General features: G+C 37.9%; 1 protein-coding gene across 1 annotated transcript in view; it reads right to left on the bottom strand.

Annotated features, from left to right (window-relative positions):
- The window catches only part of Cubn (Cubilin), an 882,604-nt gene that overhangs the window by 55,968 nt on the left and 799,509 nt on the right, over window positions 1–27,127 (bottom strand). Inside the window, exon 65 of the mRNA XM_068225286.1 lies at window positions 2,123–2,294. Within this exon, the coding sequence (XP_068081387.1) occupies window positions 2,123–2,294 (172 nt within the window). The remainder of the gene's footprint in view (window positions 1–2,122; window positions 2,295–27,127) is intronic.

The raw sequence follows: 27,127 nt of genomic DNA, 5'->3' as shown, positions 1-27,127 counted from the left end.
TTTCAAAGAAATTGGAAATTTATTGAGCATCTCCCTTGGTAAGTTATTCCAGTCCCTAACTCCCCTTCCTATAAATGAATATTTGCCCCAGTTTGTCCTCTTTGTGATCTTTCCTACTTTTATAAACGCCATTCAAACTTATTCGTCTACTAATGTCATTCCACGCCACGTCTCCGCTGACAGCTCAGAACATACCACTTAGTCGAGCAGCTCTTCTTCTTTCTCTCAATTCTTCCCAACCCAAACATTGCAACATTTTTGTAACGCTACTCTTTTGTCGGAAATCACCCAGAACAAATTGAGCTGCTTTTCTTTGGATTTTTTCCAGTTCTTGAATCAGGTAATCCTGGTGAGGGTACCATACACTGGAACCATACTCTAGTTGGGGTCTTACCAGAGACTTATATGCACTCTCCTTTACATCCTTACTACAACCCCTAAACACCCTCACAACCATGTGCAGAGATCTGTACCCTTTATTTACAATCCCATTTATATGATTACCCCAATGAAGATCTTTCCTTATATTAACACCTAGATACTTACAATGATCCTCAAAAGGAACTTTCACCCCATCAATGCAGTAATTAAAACTGAGAGGACTTTTCCTATTTGTGAAACTCACAACCTGACTTTTAACCCTGTTTATCAACATACCATTGCCTGCTGTCCATCTCATAACATTTTTGAGGTCACGTTGCAGTTGCTCACAATCTTGTAACTTATTTATCACTATATAGAGAATAACATCATCCGCAAAAAGCCTTACCTCCGATTCCACTCCTTTACTCATATCATTTATATATATAAGAAAACATAAAGGTCCGATAATACTGCCTTGAGGAATTCCCTCTTAATTATTACAGGGTCAGATAAAGCTTCACCTACTCTAATTCTCTGAGATCTATTTTCTAGAAATATAGCAACCCATTCAGTCACTCTTTTGTCTAGTCCAATTGCACTCATTTTTGCCAGTAGTCTCCCATGATCCACCCTATCACATGCTTTAGACAGGTCAATCGCGATACAGTCCATTTGACCTCCAGAATCCAAGATATCTGCTATATCTTGCTGGAATCCTACAAGTTGAGCTTCAGTGGAATAACCTTTCCTAAAACCGAATTGCCTTCTAACGAACCAGTTATTAATTTCACAAACATGTCTAATATAATCAGAAAGAATGCCTTCCCAAAGCTTACATACAATGCATGTCAAACTTACTGGCCTGTAATTTTCAGCTTTATGTCTATCACTCTTTCCTTTATACGCAGGGGCAACTATAGCAACTCTCCATTCATCTGGTATAGCTCCTCCGACTAAACAATAATCAAATAAGTACTTCAGATATGGTACTATATCCCAACCCATTGTCTTTAGTATATCCCCAGAAATCTGATCAATTCCAGCCGCTTTTCTAGTTTTCAACTTTTGTATCTTATTGTAAATGTCATTGTTATCATATGTAAATTTTATTACTTCTTTGGCCTTAGTCTCCTCCTCTATCTCAACATTATCCTTGTAACCAACAATCTTTACATACTGCTGACTGAATAGTGATGATGATGATGCTTGTTGTTTAAAGGGGCCTAACATCGAAGGTCATCGGCCCTCTGACTGAATACTTCTGCCTTTTGAAGATCCTCACATACACACTCCCCTTGCTCATTAATTATTCCTGGAATGTCCTTCTTGGAACCTGTTTCTGCCTTAAAATACCAATACCAAATGCCTACCAAGCGACCGCTGCTCAGCCCGAAGGTCTGCAGATTACGAGGTGTCTTGTAGTCAGCACCAACGAATCCTCACGGCCATTATTCTTGGCTCTCTAGACCAGGGCCGCCATCTTACCATCAGATAGCTCTGAAATTGTAATCACGTAGGCTGAGTGGACCTCAAACTAACCCTCAGGTCCAGGTAAAAATCCCTGACCTGGCCGGGAATTGAAACCGGGGCCTCTGGGTAAGAGGCAGGCACGCTAACCCTACACTGTGGGGCTGGCATTTAGTTTACTAGGCAATAAAAAATAGATGACCATGCATAAGCAAAGAGCCAAGTCCAGCAATTTCAACTCAAAGAGTTTAAGAAATTTAGATCAGTCAAATAATTTAGACAAAAGTCTTACCTTGGTCTGTGGTTGTATACGTCATATCAAGGCTAAAGTAATTATAACTATCATGTAAAGTGTTCCATATATTAATCCTGAGATAAGGCCCTGTTGAGAAGATGGGGTTAAAGGTGTTATATCCACATAATCGTTGTAACACAGGAGAATCTGATGAGGCACCATCCTTTACCTGGAAGAACATAATGATCACATGTTATTTGAACAATTTATAGGATCACATGAGATAATTAAATGTGTCTTTTGTTCATGCAGTTTTACATTCTTTAGAGGAATGAAATAAATTTAATAAATTATAAATTTAAGTAAATAACAATATTGCATCAAACTGTTTTGAGCTGACCTAGAAGTCTAGAGTCCACCACTATGTAGACTTTATTAATGTACATTTCTATTGTTATCCAACTGTCTAAGAGATACCACTGTCAGCTTGCTCTTATTGTCTGATATGGAAGTACAAGCATATTGTGCAACTTTGATGATTTACGAGTCCATGCAGCGAACAGTAAAAATAAAAATGTAGTGTCTAGCTTCTACCAGTTTGGCTGAGTTTAACTAGACTGAAATATAAAAGAGTGAATATTTCTAATTCCAGAAAGTTATGCTAAACAACATATTATAACAACAATTATTTTTCCGTACCATCCAAATATTTTACAAGATAAAATTTTATTCTGATACAAAATTGACCATTTATATGGAAACACTGCAGTCACTATTATCAGAAATAAATGCTTCTGGTACATAATTGTAGAATGATGGTAAGGTCTTGATTTGTAACACTAACCACGAGGTCCAGTCTGTGAGACCGCCAAAAGTGTTTTACGTTTTAATACATGTATAAATTCTAACATTGTCTAGAAACATTTCCAGTGCTGAATACTGACCTGTCTTGATGGAGAAATATGAAAATAATAATGGAATAATCTACTACTTTATGACAAATTATTTTAATTATGATGAAAGATAGCAACACAGAAAAATATTACAACAATAAAGGAACTAAGGAATAATATGATACATCACCAAGTAACATGCAAAATTCTACTGCAGGCACTTTGAACACAATCATGACTAACGAGAAATGGTGGAAATGAATGAAAATGATTAACATGGAAAAAATCTGCAAGGCAAAAACTTTCATTTCTACTCGTGTTGAATGCAGCGTGTACATACTTTACTAGCGCACTCCAAACAGATTGTTTTTTTACACCTGTGGCACAAGTACGAGGTTTTCCTTTTCTTCTTTGGGTCACATAGGTAACACGTTTTCCTTTTTTGCAACTTTTCATTTGAGGGTTGTGGTTCTTCTTCAGGCATTCCCATAACTCTGCAGATGCAAGCTCTCAGCTCGAACATGAGATGAAAATCGTAAGTCTTCTTTCCATCTGTGGTTTCACAAGAGAGGAGATGAGATCCAACTTGAATTCTAACGTAGTTTTCACAGGATTAACCTTGAAGGCATTGACAGCACTGATGTCCAGGACCCTGTAGAAAATAGCCATGGGCCACTGCCATGTGCGCTGTCCAGTGCAATAAACCACACACTTTTCATCCAAGGCATCTATGTCTCCTTTGTTGCAGTTGTAGTACATTGTAATTTCAGACTTATTAGTCGTGGTGCATGGAAGATACAAGAATCACAGCTCGCCCCTTCTTTGGGACTTCTGATACCAAAGTAATGTCTCTGGTAAATCCAAATGGACATGATCTTTGATGGCAAAAAGGCTGAGGAATCTCGTATTTATTCTTTCTGAGAGTTCCTACGTATGTATGTTTCTTGTCTTTCAGACACTTCACAACTTCTATTGAATTAAACCAGTTGTTTGCAGTAATATTTCTGTTAGACCCGTATAGGGGAGCACTGAGCCGAAGTACTGTTTGAGTAGGTTTTGAAAGACAGCCTTCTACACTAAGTGTTAACCCGTCCGAGTTCTTACCGCAGTAGATGTACCCATTGTAGAAATAATTGTTCCCAGTGTCACTAAGTCACATCAGTTTTAGTCCACACTTGCAAGGCTTACTGGGCATACACATCTTGAATCTACATCTCCCCCTGAAGCTGACCAGCATCTCATCAATACACGCAGAGAATCCAACAATGAACACACTCTAACAGTTCCTGACAAAATGTGTCAAATACCTCAGAAATTGCCTCTGTAGGATCGATCTCTTTGCATTCACTTCTGTCATCAGGGTTGTCAAATTGAAGGTTTGAGAGAAGAGTATCAAATGTGTTTTTACTGATCACGCAGCGGAATATTTCCCTCCCAGTACCATCAGTCACAAAAATTGACTTTGTGCTTTCATGACTGTATTTGAAAGCTGCAGAGTAAAATAACAAATCCATATACCGAGCTCGATAGCTGCAATCGCTTAAGTGCGGCCAGTATCCAGTATTCGGGAGATAGTAGGTTCGAACCCCACTGTCGGCAGCCCTGAAAATGGTTTTCCGTGGTTTCCCATTTTCACACCAGGCAAATGCTGGGGCTGTACCTTAATTAAGGCCATGGCCGCTTCCTTCCCACTCCGAGCCCTTCCCTGTCCCATCGTCGCCATAAGACCTATCTGTGTCGGTGCAACGTAAAGCAACTAGCAAAAAAAAAAAAAAAAAAAAAAAAATCTATGAAGGCTTTCAACTCCACCAAATCTACATTTCTCAAATCTGTTTGTGATTTGCACTTGCTTCTCTCTCTGGTGAGTTTTACATTTGTCCATCGAACAATGATACCGAAAATATCCGTTATAAGAAGATTCCATACAGATACTGGATCAGCTTCATTACCAATTTGAGATGCACATTGTAAAGCTGGGAGTCTCAAAATATTGTGTTTCAGTGTCCAAGAATGCTTAGGGACGCAGGGTTTTGATGACCCCTTATGTCGATTTTTCCCGTAATAATAACAAGGTTGAACTGCATCACTATTACTTTTGTCGGAAGATTCACTCACACTATTTTCTTCTATCTCGTCATTCACTGCACTAACTTCCTCATGATTTTCACTATTTTCCGAGTCTGAACTATGATTACTATGAATAGTCTTCACAACTGTCTCCATCACTACAGTCCTCTTCAAGCCACTCCTGCACAACTTTACTAAAGCTTTCACTTGTAACACATGTCTTGGAAGTATCCACACCAGCATTATTAGTGACACTAGTTCCTGCAGGACTGTTTGTACCATAAACCTCCTTCATGAAGTGTTATCACCGAGACTGTTCACTTCACACTCACTGATAAATAAAACAGCAAGATCCGGTTTCACAGGCCGCTTGCATGCGATGAATGATGACTGATCGCTGAGACAGTTCACATCCACTGATGACGTAAATACCGAGGTCCAGTCTCGCAGGCCGCTTCCTGAACATCAATCACAACTATGTGTAACCTTGAACTTGTTATGATCATACTACAGGGCTGAAGTTATTTTCAGAACCCAATGATGAGATAGCTAGCAGCACAAGTTATTGCAACAGCAGAGTTTCCAGATATTTAAAGTCAACCATGCCGTAGCGGTCTCGGTGACCGGAACTCGGTACTTGAGGGTTATGTACCTTCAAATACTATTGGACTGAGCTGGGATTGAACCCACCACTAGACAGAGATCTCTGAGAGTTACTGCCTGAGATGCTCAGAATGGCAGAGAATAGAAATATGTAAATTAAGAGGGCATCGATATGTCAAATGAATATTGAATATTCAGGACCAGAATTCAGGACAGGTGTCTGTGAGAAATCGGTACAAGTCCCTGCAGGTAGAACAACCGAGGGAAGATGAGGAACAGGGAACTGTTGCTGAGATGTGTGGAAGTATTGAATATTTTTTTGAATTATGATAGAGCAATAAAGTAGTGCCAGTGTACAACAGAACAATGATATCAAATTGTTTTTAAATGAGCAGGTAAAGAAACACATTACTGTTGTCAGAAAATCTCTGAGAAAATTAAGTATTCTCATAAACCTCACCCTGCAGTCACCACAAGGGCTTCTTCTCTTTACATGCCAATTATCCTGTAGAATTAATTTGTAATTTACCAGGTAAGCAGGCATAAACAGAGCACACACAAAAGAATACTGTCTACACGTGCTTAACCTGGAGAGTTTGAGGGAGATAATTAGGATTCTCTCAGAGGACAGGAAGGAAAGTAGGCCTCCCTCAAATAATGTACATGATACAGTAGGTGTAAAGGAGGGATGGGAAGAAAATGGGGAAATTGTAGCAGACAGGTGGTGTAATGTTTTAAGGGGAAGGAGATTGCAGGCTAAGGGTTCTGTTCAGGACCAGAATTCAGGACAGGTGTCTGTGAGAAATCGGTACAAGTCACTGCAGGTAGAACAACCGAGGGAAGATGAGGAACAGGGAACTGTTGCTGAGATGTGTGGAAGTAAGAGGAAGGGAAAAGATAGGAAAGGGAAATGTAGTGTAGTGGAAAGGAAAAGACAGGTGGAACAGGGTCATGGGAGGGAGAAAAGGGAGGAGGAAGTAGCTTCTGCAGCAGTGAGAGAAGACAGGGCTGACCAGGAAGGGAGGGGATCAAATGAGGTGGGTAGGGTTGAGGCTCTGGTCATGGGGGATTCCATCGTTAGACATGTGGGGAAAGTGTGTGGAGGAAAGGGAACCAGGGTAGAGTGTTATCCAGGAATAGGTTGAGGCAGATGTTGAGGAAAGTAGAAGAGAAGGAAGAGGGAAAGGAGAAGGTGGTAGTGTTTCACGTTGGTACTAACAACGTAAGGCAAGCTGGTATAAGTACCAACATCGTTGGGGATGTGAGGGATCTGGTAAATGCAGCACGGATGAAGTTTAAGGAAGCAGAGATTGTTATCAGTGGAATACTGTGTGGGAGGGATACTGACTGGAAGGTTATTGGGGATTTACAGTAAATGAAACTATGGAGTGGGTATGTGGGAAACTGAAAGTGAGATTTCTAGGTCCTAATGGGTGGGTAGGAGACAGGGATCTGTGCTCAGATGGCCTTCACTTAAACTGCAGTGGTACATGTAAGTTAGGAAACTTGTTTAGAAGGGTTATAGGCAGGTACATTCGGGGAAACGGGGTGGCCTAGGGAGCGGTGTTAAGTGAACAGGGAACTGGAAATCAAGTAGGGATGATATAAAAATGTTAGTGCTCAACTGTAGAAGCATTGTAAACAAAGGAATCGAATTAAGTAATTTAATAGATATATACTTACCAAATATTGTAATAGGAGTTGAATCATGGCTGAGAAACAATATAATGGATGCAGAAATATTCTCACGGAACCGGAGTCTGTATCGTAGAGATAGGATAGGAATGGTAGGAGGGCGAGTACTCATTATGGTGAAAGAAGAATTTGTAAGCTACGAAAAAGTTAAGGATGAAAAACATGAAATTCTGGGTGTAAGGCTCATCTCTAAAGATAATAGGCAACTTGATGTCTTTGGAGTGTACAGACCGGGAAAGGGTAGCGCTGACGCTGATTCAGAATTATTTGATAAGATAATAAGCTATGTTGGAAATGATGTGGAAAGGAATGTGATAGTAGCAGGTGACCTCAATTTACCAAATGTCAATTGGGAAGGTAATGCGAACGACAGGAAGCATGAACAACAAATGGCAAATAAGTTAATATGGGAAGGGCAGCTGATTCAGGAAGTGATGGAACCAACTAGAGGGAAGAATATTTTGGATGTGGTGCTGATAAAACCAGATGAGCTCTATAGAGAAACCGAAGTAATAGATGGTATTAGTGATCACGAAGCTGTTTTTGTCGTAGTTAAAAATAAATGTGAAAGAAAGGAAGGTATTAAAATTAGGACTATTAGGCAGTACAATATGGCTGATAAAACAGGCATGAGGGAGTTTTTAAAAAGTAACTATGATCACTGGAAAATGGTAAATAAAAATGTAAACAGACTCTGGGAGGGTTTAAAGCAATTGTTGAGGAATGTGAAAATAGGTTTGTACTTTAAAGGTGGTAAGGAATGGTAAAGATCCACTATATTATAACAGAGAAGTAAAGAGACTAAGAAGGAGGTGCAGGTTGGAAAGAAACAGAGTAAGAAATGGCTGTGGAAGTAAAGAGAAATTCAAGGAACTGACCAGGAAATTGAATCTAACAAAGAAGTCAGCTAAGGATAACATAATGGCAAGCATAATTGGTGCTCATACAAATTTTAATAAAAAACGGACAGGTATGTATAGGTACTTTAAGGCAGAAACAGGTTCAAAGAAGGACATTCCAGGAATCATTAATGAACAAAGGGAGTGTGTATGCGAGGATCTTCAAAAGGCAGAAGTATTCAGTCAGCAGGATGTAAAGATTGTTGGTTACAAGGATAATGTCGAGATAGGGGAGGTGAGTAATACTAATGAAGTATTAAAATTTACCTATGGTAACAATGACATTTACAGTACGATACAAAAGTTGAAAACTAGAAAAGCAGCTGGAATTGATTTCTGGGGATATACTAAAGGCAATGGGTTGGATATAGTACCATATCTGAAATACTTATTTGATTACTGTTTAGGTGAAGGAGCTATACCAAATGAATGGAGAGTTGCTATAGTATCCCCTGTGTATAAAGGAAAGGGTGATAGACAAAAAAGCTGAAAATTACAGGTCAGTCAGTTTTGAAACGAATCGAATTGAATCAAATCAAATCAAATCAAATTGAATCGAATTGAATCAAATCAAATCAAATCAAATCAAATCAAAATCTCTTTATTTGCAAATGAGGTGTCTACCTCAGTGGCAAATGGTACACTAAAATACATTATTGTCAAGCACTAAATTTTAAATTAACAAGAGAAGAAGAACATTTTCCTAGAATACAATAATATACAATTTACGCTAACAATTTTTTCTATTAAACACACAGCTCATCCCTAATAAATTTATACTGTTTACAAAATTCTACTTATAATATCTCCTATACTTACAAACATAGTCAACTCATATACAGTATGTGGAATTACTTCGAATAATACTATACAATTGGTATAAGATTAAAATTGACTTTGCATTTATTTATTTCTTTTTACCCATTTTGGAACCTAAGTAGCATAATGACCTACTGCGTCTTAACCAGAGCCCCTTTTGCCACCACTTTTCGGAGTTCCTGAAGGGCCTTCACAGCTACCGTAGCGGTCCCAGGGCCCTCGAAGTCCCCACTGTACTTCACCCCTACAAGCAGTCCCCTACTTCGGCTTTCCAAACTCCATGGACCAGGGGATGGAATTAATTTATTCACACACTGTTTTTATTTACAACAACCTGCACTGGTCGAATGCCCTCTAACACTTCATTTATTTTCTCTGTTGCTGTTTATTCTCTTCTTGAATATCTGTACAGATTTTGGAAAAGGATCAAACACTACCCCTGGTAAACTGTTCCACTCCTTCATGCCCTTCCAAATGAATGAAAATTTACCCCAATCGCTTCTGCTAAAATTCCTTCTAATTTTATATTTGTGGTCAGTCCTGCCGATATAATTATTTTCCAACTGAAGCCTCTCACGGATTTCTCCCCATGCTTCTTCCCCTGTATAGGCTCTATATAATCCTATAAGTCTAGTTTTCTCCCTTCTCTTACTTAAAGTTTCCCCACCCAAGTTCCTCTAACATTTCTGATAAACAACTTTTTTCCTGAAATCCCCTGTTACAAATCTTGCTGCTTTCCTCTGCACACCATCTATTTCTTTTATTAGGTATTCTTGGTGAGGATCCCAAACACTGTTTGCATATTCCAATAATGGACAAACCATACTTAAGTAACTTTTCTCTTTTAATTCTTTGTTTCATCTTTTAAGTAGCCTCATTATGACAGGTAACGATCTGTATGCTTTCCCAACAATGTCATCAACATGACCCTTCCAGTGCAAATTACTTTCAAATCTCATACCTAAGTATTTGCACTTGCCATCTTTTGGGATAACTACCTCATCCAAAGTATATTCAAATTCAGTTTTAAAGCTCCTCTTTGTAAATGTTGTAACAGTTGATTTGCCTCCATTAACCTTCATATTATTTTCTTCAACCCATTGCTGGATACTCTCAAGGTCCCTTTGTAATTCTGAACAATCCTCAATGTTATTTATTTCCCTATAAACAATTATGACATCTGCATACAATCTTATTTTTGATGTTATATTGTTCCCTAAATATATGCATTGCATTGCATTGCATGTAAGCTTTGGGAAAGCATTCTTTCTGATTATATTAGACATGTTTGTGAAATTAATAACTGGTTTGACAGAAGGCAGTTTGGGTTTAGGAAAGGTTATTCCACTGAAGCTCAGCTTGTAGGATTTCAGCATGATATAGCAGATATCATGGATTCAGGAGGCCAAATGGACTGCATTGCGATTGACCTATCTAAGCCATTTGATAGGGTAGATCATGGAAGACTACTGGCAAAAATGAGTGCTATTGGACTAGAAAAAAGAGTAACTGAATGGGTGGCTATATTTCTATAAAATAGAATTCTGAGAATTAGAGTAGGTGAAGCTTTATCTATCCCTGTGAAAATTAAGAGGGGAATTCCTCAAGACAGTATTATTGGACCTTTATGTTTTCTTATATATATCAATGATATGTGCAAAGAAGTGGAATCAGAGATAAGGCTTTTTGCAGATGATGTTATTCTTTTACAGAGTAATAAATAAGTTACAAGATTGTGAGCAACTGCAAAATGACTTGGGCCATGTGCCCTAACTTCGCCACATGAAAGAAGCCATAATAAATAAATAAATAAATAATGTGAGATGGACAGTAGGCAATGGTATGATGATAAACGGGGATAAAAGTCAGGTTGTGAGTTTCACAAATAGGAAAAGTTCTCTCAGTTTTAATTACTGCGTTGATGGGGTGAACATTCCTTTTGGGGATCATTGTAAATACCTAGGTATTAATATAAGGAAAGATCTTCATTGGGGTAATCACATAAATATGACTGTAAATAAAGGGTACAGATCTCTGCACAGGGTTATGAGAGTATTTAGAGGTTGTAGTAAGGATGTAAAGGAGAGGGCGTATAAGTCTCTGGTAAGACCCCAACTAGAGTATGGTTCCAGTGTATGGAACCCTCACCAGGATTACTTGATTCAAGAACTGGAAAAAGTCCAAAGAAAAGCAGCTCGATTTGTTCTGGATGATTTCCGACAAAAGAGTAGTGTTACAAAAATGTTGCAAGGTTTGGGCTGGGAAGACTTGGGAGAAAGGAGACGAGCTGCTCGATTAAGTGGTATGTAGATTTTGTATTGATTAGGTGGTCTAATAAATAACTTAATGTTATTATTTCAATTTAAGTGGTATGTTCCGAGCTGTCAGTGGAGAGATGGTGTGGGAGGACATCAGTAGACAAATTAGTTTGAGTAGTGTCTTTAAAAGTAGGAAAGATCACAATATGAAGATAAAGTTGGAATTCAAGAGGACAAATTGGGGCAAATATTCGTTTATAGGAAGGGGAGTTAGGGATTGGAATAACTTACCAAGGGAGATGTTCAATAATTTTCCAAATTCTTTGTGATCATTTAAGAAAAGGCTAGGAAAACAGATAGGGAAATTGCCACCTGGGTGACTGCCCTAAATGCAGATCAGTAGTGAATGACTGATTGATTGATCTATCTACTTCCTTTGTATATGAGACTAGTTTGAAGAGTAATTTAGTTTTATATTAAAGGAAAAATAATTAGTTTCTCAAAGTACTTCATTTTTTGATACAAAACCATTCAAATTTCAATGCACTTATGATCATCATCATCATCATCATCATCATCATCATCATCATCATCATCATCTCTTGTGTCTGTTTAGTTTGGTTTTTTATCCCTGTATTACCCCTTCATTTTACCTAAATTTGTGTTCAGCCAGGAAACTTTTGATTTTTGGGAACAGGTTATAGTAAATGTGAGCTAGATTGTGTGAATATGGTAGATGTGGAAGAATTCTGAACTAAAGTTCAGTTGAGTTTTACACAATGACATGGCTAGATTGTGAAGGTGCATTACCATGGTGAATGATGATTTCTCTCTTTTGGTCACACCAAGTAATTTTTCTGTGACTGTTATGTTAGTTTTCCCTTAAAGTGTTTTGCAGTTTCTACCGGCAATTGTTTTTGTTTCACTGTTCTCAATGTAGACAATGGGGAGAATTTCTTTCACATCTTATCACCTTCTAGCAGATGGAATGCTTCTTTCCTTCTGTTCAGCTGGTTCATCTCATGCAGTGCACTCTTTGCATTGCTGTATTGTTACTAAAATTTAGTGGGGAATTCAAGTTTCATCTATGATCTCAAAATTTCCAGTTGTTTCTTCTTATACATTTCCAAATGGATAGTGGATGTTTGCAAACAAACTTGCTCTTACTCTGGAGTGAGCAGGTGTAGCACATGGAAAGCTTTCTTGTAACAATTCACTAAGAAAAAAGGAACTCACCATGGGCGCCCGTATGACAGTTTGTAGGAGGGGGCCTAGACCTGGGGGTTCGTAGTATTTTTAATAGTTTGGAAGATAAATGACTACTTATATTCTGCAGTAGAATAACCCACGGTATACCCTGCCTGTTGGTGGAAGACGGTACTACCACTTCTATGTAATACTGACTTTTAAACCATTTTTTTGAAAGGAAAACACCTGACTACATTAGATTTTTGCCTTTCCCTGAGAGCTAGGTGGAGGCTGTGGCCCCACCTTGCCCCCCGTGTATGGGCGCCCTAGGAACTCACTTCAGTATTTAAGCTCTTTAGGCCTTTTCAACTGTGAAATTATCAGCACGAACAACTGGTGAAATGAAATTAACTTTATTTTTGAACTCATTTGAGATGTCCATTGCCTGTGTTACATCATAAACTTTCACTTGCATGTCATTCAAAACCATGTAACCATACTGGTACACAAGTACGATCTCCGATTTTAGGTTAGGAAATGTTTGTAAATGATGATCTCCTGATTTTAGGTTAGGAAATTTTCGTAAAATAATTTGAAATATAAAGTAGTAATATCATGTGAGTTTGTTAAATTAAGATGTAAGGTAAGGGTGTATTCTGCCCGAAGACAGGTCCGAACATCCGCAGAGGTGTGCCTGAACCAGAGTTTACGTACGGTAGGGTGGCCAGTTCCTTTCTGCTACAGCGTGTGACAACCCATCCAAATCTTGACCATGCCCAGTGTTGCTTAACTTCGGAGATCTCACGGGATCCGGTGTTTCAACACAGCTACGGCCATTAATTAAGATGTAAGAACATAATATTGTAAGAAGATTTTGTAGTTAGAGAGTACTGCTTATGTGAATCATTATATTTTGTATACATTTCTGCTTGGGTAAGTGTTGTAGTGTCCTCCGTCTTGCAGCTATGCAACCCGCTCCCGCATCGAAGCTCCTGGAATGTGTGTGTGTGTCCAGCTAGCATGCTGACTCATGACTTGTGACATCAGCCAGCGAGTATAAATTGGAGGCCCGATTTTGCAGCTGTGTATTGAAAAGTTTTAAGTTTTCCTATCTTCCATTCTCAGTTCAATGCGGACAAAAATGAAATTCTTAGGTTTAAATTTGCAGCTGTAGGCAGTCAGCTGTGTCCAGTGATCAGCTCTATGCCGTAAGTCAGACACAGAGGTACCCCTCTTAAAAATGTGGACTGAATAGGTGGACTGAACTCTGATCGAGAGGTCTCACCTCCGAACTAACAACCGTCTCAAGATTCCCGCCTTCCTTATAACTTATATCCTTATATCATTCTGCTAGAAAGAACTTTGCATTACGTTCAAGCGAGACTTCCAGACATTAGACAGCGATCAGCTATCAGAGACATTCATATGTTAGTGATATTCTACATCGTCAGTATAGATCCAATTGTACATAATAGGACATAATTGTATAAACGTAAATACATCTTATTCAAACAACAAACTTACTCACTGTATTATTTAGTGTGTGCTCCAAATAAGAAGCAAGCCTCAAGTTCATTTATTTTGTGTATTGTGCAAAAGATTTCAAGGAAATAACTTTTAAGTTGTGTTATGTATATTGTGCTTCTTGTATACAACAGTAAGAGTCGGTGCACATGGCCTAGCAGTGAAGATTGTGTAACCTGGGAAACAGTGACTATATATGGACAGACGGTTGAAGTCAGTTAAAAGTGTTGCAACAAGCGGTTTAGAAATCCGGGGTATGGTCGGGAAGTGTATGCTGAAGATGGTAATTCATCACTGTGGATGAACATGCAAGATCATTATTTGCAGATCTGCAGCTCGGTAACCAATCTGAAAGCTCTGATGTCGAATGAATTTGTGTTGACCAAGAGATGCTTGAAGATGCGGAAGTTGGAATGTTGCTTCCTGTGGACTTTTGCAGACATGAGAGTCACATGGAGCAAGCAGGATTTTTACTATTACTGTTCATGACCATTGTGGTTGCTGTTCATGACAATTACCATTATGAAGCCTTTGCTGTACGAGTTCTTTACAGGTTCATTACTGTACCATGACGAGTGCATTACTTGGTAATTACAGGTTCCCGCTGAGCATTCGGTGGAAAACGCTACATAGTGTTCTTTTGTAACTCAGACTCTCGATTATTCCTCTCCAAGGAAATACGCACTGTGGGTAATGTTTTATAGGTGTAATCTGGAGATAATTTGTTGTGCACAGAACTGATTATTGCTAGAAGAAATTATAGGCCAAGTGTTCAGTGCTTGGTCATTCTTTGATTGATTTGACAAGGCAAAGTTTTTTTATTACATGGTGAACTGTTTGATTAACAGAGTATAGTTTGTTTTAACGTACAGTTATAACCTAGGATAAATAGATTCTATGGTGATGATGCTATTGTGCTAATGTATATAACGTTAAGAATGGGCAGTCATCTTATCCATAGGATACCCTTAATTGAAGCATGCCCTTCAGAACGATGTACATTTTTTCTCTGTAAATTGTAGATGTCTGTGGATGTAAGTGGCAAAACAAGTCGGTCTCATCACATGATGATAATTGTTGGTGTTTGTTTTGTTTTATTTTTATTTCAGGAGTAAATTCATGGTAGTGAAAATTGTGGTAAATCTTTTACGGGTGGATTAAGGGAAAACCTGGCATGCTACCCAAATTTATTTTCAGAGTGGAGCTGGCATCAGACAGCTTCCTTAACCCAGTCCATGAGATGTCAAAGACAATCTGTGTCTACATGGATAAATCCTGTCAGGCGCGTCCATGCCGCAGAGGTGGGCAACGGTACTGTATGGTAAGCTACAGTAGGGTCAAAGTTCTGGTGGGGACCCAGTCCCATGGGGTATACCATGGGCCCCGTGCACAGTTATACGTGTGAAGACCTTAATGGCAGTAAAGGCGTTAAAATGAAAGGTTTCAATACAGCTGAACTGGCGGAGAAGGCAACCCGTCCATCTGGGGATAGTACAGAAGGAACCCACTGCCTTGTGGGAAGAAGGATCATCAAAGGCTAATGGAGTAAACCCTGAAAGAAAATCCTCTGATGCGTTAGGCTTAGCAGGTCAGCACAAGTGTTATTATGTGTTGCTTTCAATCTAAGAACGAGCCTCGGATAGAGGAATAAACCAAATTTAGGCCAAACTCCATGTACCCCTGGAAAGAATGACAACTCTCCAGAGTTTGAAGATAATCCTAGGAATCCAGGAAGCAATATCAATGAAAGACAAAATACTCAGACTGGACTAAAATACAAACACAAACTGAGAGTAGGAACTCTAAACGTGATAACTCTGACAGGCAAGAGTGAAGAAACTGTAGATATGATGGAAAGAAGGAAGATTCATATACTGGAATTGAGCAAGACAAAATGGAAAGGGACAAATTCAAAATTATTAAGAGGAGGTTAAAAACTCTAATGGCATGATAACAGAAAGGAAGCACGAAATGGAGTAGGTTTGGTACTCTACAAAGATATCACATATGTCACAGATGTTAACTTTGTAAATGATAGAATAATGAAAACCAGAGTAAACTTAGCAAAGAATAGTTTTACAATACCAAGAGTATGCCCTTCAGCAAGGTTGCAGTGATGTTGAGAAAACAGAGTTCCTGGATGATTTGGAAGATCAAACACGAGAAGATAGTGTTATGATAATTGGGGATCTGAATGCCCAAGTTGGGGTCAATAAATCTGGGTACGAATTGGTGATGGGCCCTTTTGGATATGGAACAGGAAATGTAGAGGGTAAACATTTTCCAAATTTGTGTGTAAGGAACAATCTTTTAATAAAAAAATCCATTCTTCAAAAACCGAGATAGTCATAAGATTACCAGATATAGCTGGGATGGGAAATCACAGACAGTTACTGATTATGTGATAACATAACTGATAAATTAATTGGAGAAAAAGTGAGGGATACAGAAGTTATCCCAAGTGAAAGCTTGGATAGCGACCACAGACTTCTAGTAGTGGATCTAAATTGCATACTTAAAGCTACACCTGTAGTAAAGAAATTGCCAAAAGATTAAAGAATGGAAACTGAAAAATCAAGAAATCAAGAAGAATTTTCAAAATTTGATAGCAAAGAAATTGTCAAAATATGAGACAGGTAGTGTTGACGACAAGTGGCATGCATTAAAAAAAATAGTTAACTGTGCTGTAGAGGTGTGTGGTAAAATGAAAGGTAAATCAAAGAGAAAAAACAAGGTGGTGGAACGATAAGAGTAAAGCATGCTATTAAAGATAGAAACATGGCAAAGGAAAACTTGGAAGACTGGAACAGGAATACAGGAATTAGAAACTCCAGGTAAAAAAGAGTAGTGAAAGAAGAAAAGGAGAAGAGCTGGGAACTGTTCCCCCAAAGAATTGAGGAAGATAGTAAAGGAAATCAGAAAATGGAAATCAGAAATACAGGTTAATGAAAAGTAAAACATCACATAGGGGAAGAAATTAAAACTACTGAAACAGAGGAGGCATGGTTGGAATCAGAGAAGAGATGATGAATGGGGAGTGTGAACAAGAACAAGTTTCCAAAGTCACTAATGAATTACAGAGGGAACAAACTCCAATTCCTTGGAAAGACAGAAAATGCCCTGAAGAAAATGAAAAGTGGAACATCAGCGGGAGCAGATGTACTAACAGCAGACGTGATTAAGGCAGCTGGAATCCCTGTAATACAGTGGCTACATCGAACACTGAGAGTTATATGGAAAGAGAACAAGTTTCCAGATGACTGAAAAAAAAGGAATTATAATACCATTGTTTAAAAAAGGAAGTAGAAGGAAGTACACCAATTATAGAGGCATCAACCTTTTGTCACAATGTCTTAAAATAATGGAGAAGATCACAGAACAGAGACTGAGAGAAATAATGGAAGATCAGTTTGAAGAGGAACAACAAGGATTTAGAAGAAATAGAGGAACCACATACAATGGGACTCAAACAGGCTAACCACAGTGTCAGACCTGATGCCTTAATGATCATGGCCACCAGCTGGGCACTAATATTAATGTTACTGATGAAAGTGAATTATTGTATTGTAATGCATCTAACATAATGATGCATTTAAAGCAAATTTATAATATATATTAAATGAAATGCAAGGACAAAGGACCAATAGAACAGATTAAATGAAAAAAAAAACAAGGAATGTAAGACAGCTTGTTAAAATGTGATTCAAATTAAAAATCTGATGTATTTGTTATAAAAGATTATTGCTTGAATTCACGAACCTTGATCATGGTACAGTGCTAATGAAGTTCATCTTTACAGCTGGTGGTGGTTTTATCAAGCTTCATATCATCATGAAAGCATTAAGACCGATTTGAGAGACAACATCTTCTAGGAACCTGGATCTGACATTATGTGCTAATCACATAATGCTCATCCAACACAATTTCTTCATTAAAATTAACATCAATATATTTTCACTTCTTTGTCACTTAAAGAAGTCATTTTTCTACCACATAAAGCAGTGATCTCTAGGGGACTCAGAATACCATTTTTGATTAAAAAATTAGATTAATTTTGAGACTAATAGAAGAAAAGATTTTTCTGCTAAACTAATCAGCATTTGAATACCGTATTCATCCTTTGCTCTAAAAGCAATGAAAATGAAAATCCACACCCTGTTTCCAGTTTCAACCGGATTAGGAATGAAATGAATGAAGCCCCCATCCAGTAGGGAGGATAGGAACTGTGCCAGCTGATGAAGCCTGTCGCACTCTTCTGGAGTAATGATGAATGACTGACAGATGAGATGAAATGATATTGGAGAGTATTCCCAGAATGAAACATGACAGGGAAAACTGGAGTACCCAGAGAAAAACCTGTCCAACCTCTGTTTTGTCCAGAACAAATCTCACAGGGAGTCAATGGGATTTGAACCACAAAACCCAGCGGTGAGAGGACGGCACACTGCTGCCTGACCACAATAGCACACCTCTTGACATCTGCAAAAGCAACGCAAAAAGTTTCTCCAAAGTAAGTTCAACTAGAAAGCCATATACTCCTGGAAAACCATGTCCTTCAGTAAGCTCTTTAATAACACCATCAATAGCCAGACTGAATAGAACTGGCGACAGTGGACAACCTTTTTTTAATCAAAATGGGTTTAGTTTTATTGAATTTCACTACAATCTGAATTTTGTTATCTATCAGTATATTTACAATCAATTCACACAAGTTCGAAGGCAATTCAGTATTATTCAAGGATCTTTTAATATGCTCATGTCCAGCCGAGTCAAAAGCTTTGTTTATGTCTAAGAAAACAACACAACAGTCCGAGTTTCTGCTACCGTACTTGGTAGCCCTGAGACATCCACTGACTAATGCAGTATTAATATGGATAACAAGAAAGAGACAAAAAGGAGCTTTGGTCCAGTACATTTTTTTGCTAGTGGTTTTACATCGCACTGACACAGCTAGGTCTTATGGCGACGATGGGATGGGAAAGGCCTAGGAGTTGGAAGGAAGCGGCCATGGCCTTAATTAAGGTACAGCCTCAGCATTTGCCTGGTGTGAGAATAGGAAACCACGGAAAACCATAGTCAAGGCTGCCGACAGTGGGATTCGAACCCACTATCTCCCGGATGCAAGCTCACAGCCGCACGTCTCTAACCGCACAGCCAACTCACCCGGTGGTCCAGTACTAATTCAATTATTATTCTTACAATGGAGAATCTGGTGATAGGTCTCCAATTCTTTAAATCTGCTGGATCATCTCCTTTGTGAATGAGAATTAACCTTACACACTTCAATTCTTTAGGAACTATACCAATTATGAGCTCTATGTTTTGCAAGAGAGCTGTATATTTTTCTGCTTTCAAATACTGTAATACCTTCAGTGTTATTCTATCTGGCTCAGAAGTATTATAAGATTTTATTTTACTCACTGCTAAGTTCACATCTTTCTCTGACAGTTCTATTTGCTCAGGGAAGTCATAGTCTTCTAATGGAGATTCAAGGGAAATTGCATTATTTTGGAAACCCAGTTAATGAACAAGAAACTAAACTAAAGTTAGTTTTTAAAATGTTTGAATGAGTGCTATGAACAATTATAACCTGTGGAAGTAATGGAAGAAACATCTCTGGGTTTTCGAGAACTATATGAAGATGTATAATTTGAAATAGTTGAAGACAAACTGCAGTGGATATCTCCAGTTTCAAAACACTGAAAGACTGATGTTCACAATATGAAAATTATATTTTTAATGACCACAAACCACAGGCAGTGGATTATGTGAGAAGAGGAAAGATAAATAATTTGAATTTGAATATTCAAAGAAAAGAGATTAGAAAATTCCTTGGCAGTGATTGAACAATACACATTCGATCATTTTAAATTGCAGCTGAAGATAGGTTCACTGCTCATGATGTACATCTTCAAAAGTGGGCATGACAGGTTAATAGGAAATAGGACATGAATAATCTAGATTTAAAAACTGGCTGTTGAAATTTAATAAAGGCAAATCCAACTGTATCAAGGAAGTTCAATAAATTTATTATAAAATATCAAAAAGATGTGATAATTTACATCAAGAGGCAGCAAAATTTTTTCGTGAGGCAAAAGAATATGGAACAAAACTTATTTTGAACAATGAACATATATGTCATGGCATCTAAATATGGAACTCACATCAGGTAAAGTTGTGAATATATAATTAATTTACTCTGTTTCTAATTTTAGCAGTTTACCACTGCCAATTTATTTTAATTTCACTATAGTTTAAATCAATTATAGGAAAATAAATATTTAATATTTGTGTTTGCTGGTGGTTTAGCATTGCACTAACACATCAAAGGTTTTTGGCAATGCAAGGATGGGAAATGGATAGCAATGGAAAGGTGGCAGCTGTGGCCTTAATTAATGTAGGCCCTACATCCCCAGCATTTGCCTAGTATGAAAATGGGAAACCGCAGAAAACCATCTTCAAAGCTGCCAATGGTGGGATTCAAACCCACCATCTCCTGAATGCAAAAGATTAATTTAAAACTTCAAAACATGACTGAATGAGGTTTCATATTTATATATTCATGGTTCAAAAGTGCAAGCACTAATGGGCATCTAGAAAAATTTGGAAATCCAGCACTGTTTAGTTTCAGTCAATCTTCCACAACACAGTGTGCAGTAGGAGGATGAAGAGAGGGCTACGATTCACAGACGCCTGGGAAAAAGTAATGCAGGACAGAGTGAAGAAAAGACGAAATCAGAATTGACTTTTTTATAGAAGAGGCCATGATGAATAGGACATGGACCAAAACTAACCAAGACCTGCGACACTTTGTTAACTCGATGGCGGTGCACAGATACCACCATAAGTTATGTAATACTGAGTACTTCCGTTACACAGACAAATCCTGCGTATGCAAATTATGCAGTGTGCAATGCAGCCAATACCATCTTCTCACTTGTACAAATTGTAGATCTTCTATTGTAATCTTTTGTAAAAGTAAGTGATGACAGTATACACGATAATTCTAGTTTGTTCTCAACTCTATGCACAATTTACGCGCTGTTATCTCCAAATAAAATTTGTCTTTCATGGTGCATAATGGCATTGTACCAAAGGAATTACTGTACTAATTACATTCAATAATATGTAAAACAAATGGAAAATATACAAGATAACTCAAAAATAATAATATGTTCCTTTTTTTTTTTAATGGTTTAATGTTGTCCTAACACATCAAAGGTTTTTGGTGATGTATGGATGGGATAGGGCTAGGATTGGTACGGTAGCAGTGATGGCCTTAATAAAGGAACAGCCCCTGCTTTTGCCTGGTGTGAAAATGGGAAACAATGGAAAATCATCTTCACGGCTGCCAGTGGTGGGATTCAAACCGACCATCTCCAGAATACAAGCTCACAGCTATGCAACTGTAACCATGTGGCCAACTTGCTTGGTAAAATTATATATACTAGGGAATGATTTCAAGCCATAAATACTACTCTTGAAAACTATATGTACATCTTGGTTTTTGATCCCCACCAACATATTCAAAATTCAACAAAGTAGGTCAATGACACCTCAGTATTTGACAAAGGAGTTAACACATTGGAGATGCCTCCTGTAGAAACTATGGGTTTGTTATTCATTGCTGCTGACAGAGCTTGGAGAATCTACAGGTGCATGTTTTCACTGTAGCTAAAAATAGTAGTGGCTGTTTCAGCAAGCTGTGACTTCACCAGAATACTGTTGGTTGCTTCTATGTACTAGTTAAGAGCATAAATCAAGATCTATTCTTTCAAGGCATTGATAATACAGCCATGTTCCCACATAACCTGAGGCTGCGTCATCGTTCACTCTCCGCTGTGAAATGAGTGCGAAAGTACGTGCGTGCGGATTATTTAACATATCTAATTCAAGTGTACAAAATTTAGACAAATTTATACTGGATGATTGTACGGAAGACTTGAGTTCTGAACTGAACACGAAATAACAAACACACACCAAGTGAACATGATGATTCCAATGTTTCAGCCAATGCTTTCAGTGAAAGATAATTAGCTAATTTCAAATTGGTGTGAAGTGGGTTCTGAGTTTTATACCACTCCCTAAAAATTTGGGTTGTTTCCTGTATAGAGATGACTACCTGCAGCAACTCAATGTGAGCCCGTCATCTAGGGACGAATGGCAGGAAAGCAAATTACTGATTGTAAGCAAGGATGCCTGTGATAAATGACCAAAGAGGTCATTAGTAGTAGGTATGTCCTCAATATTTGTCAAATTTCAAAATATTAACCTAACTGGTATCCATAGCTGCATCCAATTTATTTATTTTTTTCATTTTAGAACTTCTTCAAGAATTTAAATTTAAATTTGCTTCAAAATTATGATAATTAAAAGTCATTTTTGTGTATAGGAGAGTGTGATCTTTCTAAATATTAAAAAAACAAAACAAACCATTATTGCTTTCCCTGGCACTGAAAAACACACCAGAAACGATTACAAATCGTGCATTTTCTGGAGGGTAGCATATTCAAATATGATTGTCTCCAATGTGTTAATTAGAGGAAAAATGAAAGAAATCATGTTCCCATTAATGGACAGTACATAGAATTAACCCATCCATCCTCACAGAAGTTAGACCACAGCAAAGATTGTCTACTTTGATTTACAGTTATTTAAAAATTTTATTTGGTTGGATCACCAGAAACAATTCATTAGGAACCTTGGCTAAAGTATATGTTTAATAATTTATCAAAAAAAATATTTTTGTGTTTATTTCACAGAACCCATTCTCATTATACTGACCAAAATTTGATGCATCACTTGAATAACCAATTTGACAAAATATCAATACTGTCAACACCTGCCTGGTGTTCCCTGTCATGTTCTTTACATTTGAGAAATGGACTTCATGCACCCTTATGCACCATTGACATTGTAAATGTGATGCTCGTGGAATATGCTTCACATTCCATGGATTTACAAGAGGATCATTACTTTCTTTGGACATACCATTTACAGCCCCCACATGGAAGAGCTGGTGGACCTGGCTTAGTTCAAAAGGAACTGAACTTTTTCAAGAACTGGAAAAAATCCAAAGAAAAGCAGCTCGATTTGTTCTGGGTGATTTCTGACAAAAGAGTAGTGTTACAAAAATGTTGCAAAGTTTGGGCTGGAAAGACCTGGGATGAAGAAGACGAGCTGCTCGACTAAGTGGTATGTAAGAAACAATGTTAGGTTCAAGGTCCACCCAATGTGTATATTTATCTTTAGTGTAATCTCTAATAGTTCTTAAAGGACATGGGTTCTTCCATTTTTTTCAATTACTAGACAGCAACAATGAACTTTGAAATCTACTACAAGACGTTATTGCTGATGAAGTCTCAAGTGAGATGAAACATGTTCCAGGGTATGTTTAATATGTTTTTATATTAAATAGTTTTCACTTGTAAAGTGACGTGTACTGGTTGGGTGGACCATTGAACCTAACATTGTTTCTTATTTTAAACTGAGCTATCAGTGGAGAGATGACGTGGAATGACATTAGTAGACGAATAAGTTTGAGTGGTGTCTTTAAAAGTAGGAAAGATCACAATCTATATATATAAAATAAGATAAGAGTTTTGTCTGTACATTGCTCAGAATTTTAAAAAAGATGGTATTTCTGTATCAGTTTCGCCCACAGTAACAAGGAAATGCATTTTTTACTTTTCCGTAATTTCTGTCTGTCTGTCTGTCTGTATGTATGTATGTATGTATGTACATGCATCACGAGAAAACGGCTAAAGAGAATTTAATGTAAATCGGTATACAAAGTCAGGTAACAAGTCACTACAATCTAGGTCATAAATAATTTTCTTCACGGGGACTGAAATGGTAGTTTAGGAGAAGACCTAAAATTTAATTCTCAAATATTTATGTTATTAGTGGTCATATCTTAATGAAAATCGGTGTACAAAGTCGGGGAATAAGTTGCTATAATCTGCACCATAAATAATTTTACTCACACTAAGTGAAATGGTAGTTTAGGGGAAGGCCTAAAATTTAATTCTCAAATATTTGTTATTAATGGTCGTATCTTAATGAAAATCAGTAAGAAAAGTCGAGGAATAAGTTGCTACAATCTAGGCCATAAATAATTGTATTCACACTGAGAAAAATTATAGTTTAGGGGAAGGCCTACAATGGAATTCTCAAATATCTATGTTATTAGTGGTCCTATCTTAATGAAAATCGGTATGCAAAGTCGGGGAATAAGTCACTATAATCTAGGCCATAAATAACTTTATTCACGATGAATGCAATGGTAGTTTAGGGGTAGGCCTAAAATTTAATTCCCGAATAATTATGTTATTAGTGTTCGTATCGATAAATACTACATAGGTTATGTAGTATTATATTTCCGATTATTTATGTCTTATACATTGTTACCATATCGGCTATGATCAGAGATATTCATGAATTTGGATTTTTGTTACCAAGTCCTTATCAGCGCTGAGTCACGAGAAAATGGGTAAACAGAATTGAATGAAAATCGGTATGTAAAGTCGGAGAATAAGGAACTACAGTCTACGCTATAAATAATGTTATAAGGTGCCCTACTATCAGACAGTTGAAAGAAAACTAAATGTGAAGGGCTACAATATAGAAAGCTCATAAAATGGATCAACAATGGCATTATGTTGACCATTGTTGTGGTGTGCTTTGTGTCTTCTGTTGCCACTCATCTCCGATCGATAGGATTACTGCTGCGTACCGAGTATTTTTTTAAAATTTGCTTTACATCACACCGACACAGACAAGTCTTATGCCGATGATGGGATAGGAGTGTGAAGGAAGCGGCCTTGGCCTTAATTAAGGTACAGCCCCAGCATTTGCTTGGTGTGAAAATGGGGAACCACAAAATACCATCTTCAAGGCTGCCGACAGTGGGGTTCGAATCCACCACCTCCCGGATGCAAGCTCACAGCTGCGCATCCCTAACCACACGGCCAACTCGCCCAGTCGTACAAGTGCAACAGTACGCCTAAATATTGGCGGGAAGTAGCTGGGGAGTTGGGTAATGTTCTTCTTTAGCATGCCATTCCTCTGTTTCATAAATTTTCCGATACTACTGGTACATAACAAACTGGTTCACCATAGCATTTGAGCTATTCAATCCCTACTCTGAGGCACTGATTGGAATGAGAAGTGTACATATTTAACAGAATAATGGCAGAGAAGTGTTCATGGCTGTCTGCGGCCTGGTCATTCCAGCACTGGAACTTCGGACTCTTAGATCGGCACCGTAGTACTGTTCGTTAAAAGTGAGAAAATGTGTATTTTTTCATTTGATTGAGTATTTATGTGATAACATTCCTTTTAATCATTACGTTCCTACTGACGTTTTCGTAATGACCTATGTTGACTTTAGTTAGAAAAACCACAAAGTCAGTCTTTCTGAGAATCCTGTAGCAAAGCACGGGTACATCAGCTAGTATGAAGATAAAGTTGGAATTAAAGAGGACAAATTGGGGCAAATATTCATTTATAGGAAGGGGAGTTAGGGATTGGAATAACTTACCAAGGGAGATGTTCAATAAATTTCCAATTTCTTTGAAATCATTCAAGAAAAGGCTAGGAAAACAACAGACAAGGAATATGCCTCCTGGGTGACTGCCCTAAATGCAGATCAGTAGTGACTGCTTGCTTGCTTACTTGATTGATTGATTGACTGATTGATTGATTGATTGATTGATTGATTGATTGATTGATTGATTGATTGAAGCAATGATGTGGCAGGCCACCAACCCATCGGAATAACCTCGTAGACATCCTGCTCAATACCAACCTGGAGCAAGCAACTCAGTTGGCTAAACAATATTGCTGATAACTAAGGATCAGTATGATATGCACTACATGTCAACATATCATCTTTAAAACAGTGTAACCACCACATGCCTGTGAAGATGTTCAGAATATGACAACAACCTACATATATATTGAACACCACCAAGTGTTCAGTAAATAATGTTTTTTTTAAATTGGTTGTTTTAAATTGGTGGTATTACATATTTGAATTCACATTTGGAGGTGGTTTGACTCAAAAATATCAAACAATGGAAATTACAACCAGGGAATTTTTGTAATTCCTCAAGCAAGTTTTTGTACAAAACTTTCAATCTGTTTTATTGATGAAACTTGTAGGCACCCATGGAGAAAGGTATGTTGCTGACAGCTGGTTAAAGCAATGAATGAGTCAAATGTACTGCAAACAGAATTCCCGGAACTGGTGTATGCAGTACAGCACAAATTTAAGAAAAGGATAGATTTATAATTTTCTAATGCAGTCTACTGGCATAATGATTGTTGTAAACAAGGTTGGGTTTACAAAAACACAACTTCTTTATTTACTTCACATGTAAAATTACAATATTTATACTAACAAAACTGAAAGTTATCTCGAAGCAAATTGAACTATGAATTTGGAGAAAGAGTCTGTCTTTGTACACTATATACATGTTGGAGTATTCACGTTCACTACTATTTCGGAAAGATAGTCCTTGTGACATGAAAAGTTCTTGATAGTCGAAAACTATCAGAAGCACTGACGTAAATATCTCAGAGAGTCCTTCCTTGTTGAAGTGTCTGAGTTCATTAACGTAAGTTCAATGACTGAAGAGTTCCTACTTAGCAAAACTAAGTTGATAATGGGAGCTCGCGTTAGCTAGGGAATGATAGTGGCATATAATGGTAAGACTGTGCATGGACAGCGGAATAGACAAGAGGAGCGGTGACCCGAGGTGAGACCTCTTACTGCCAGAAATTCAGTCCACCTGGCCGAAGCACATTTTCAAGAGGAGTAGCCTCCGTACTCGACGTAAGGTGTATTCTGGAGCTGGACACCGGGGTCAATGGGCGTCTGGACAGACTAGGAGCTCCTTTTTATAGCACACACGACGTTCCAGGCACGCGCACTGAGAGCTGCGCGTCGAGGCTCGAAGAATAACACACTGGCACGCGTGTAGCTGGCTGGCGGATCGAGAAGGGAGCGACGGACATACAACAATGATCATTATAAATTACCCAGTTTGCTTGATCTGAACAGGTTAGCTAAAGCATATGAAACAAGCAAAATTGATCTGCAAGTCTGTATAA

Source organism: Anabrus simplex, chromosome 1, assembly GCF_040414725.1.
Source record: "Anabrus simplex isolate iqAnaSimp1 chromosome 1, ASM4041472v1, whole genome shotgun sequence".
Lineage (NCBI taxonomy): Eukaryota > Metazoa > Arthropoda > Insecta > Orthoptera > Tettigoniidae > Anabrus > Anabrus simplex.
This window is presented reverse-complemented; position numbering and strand designations above follow the sequence as displayed.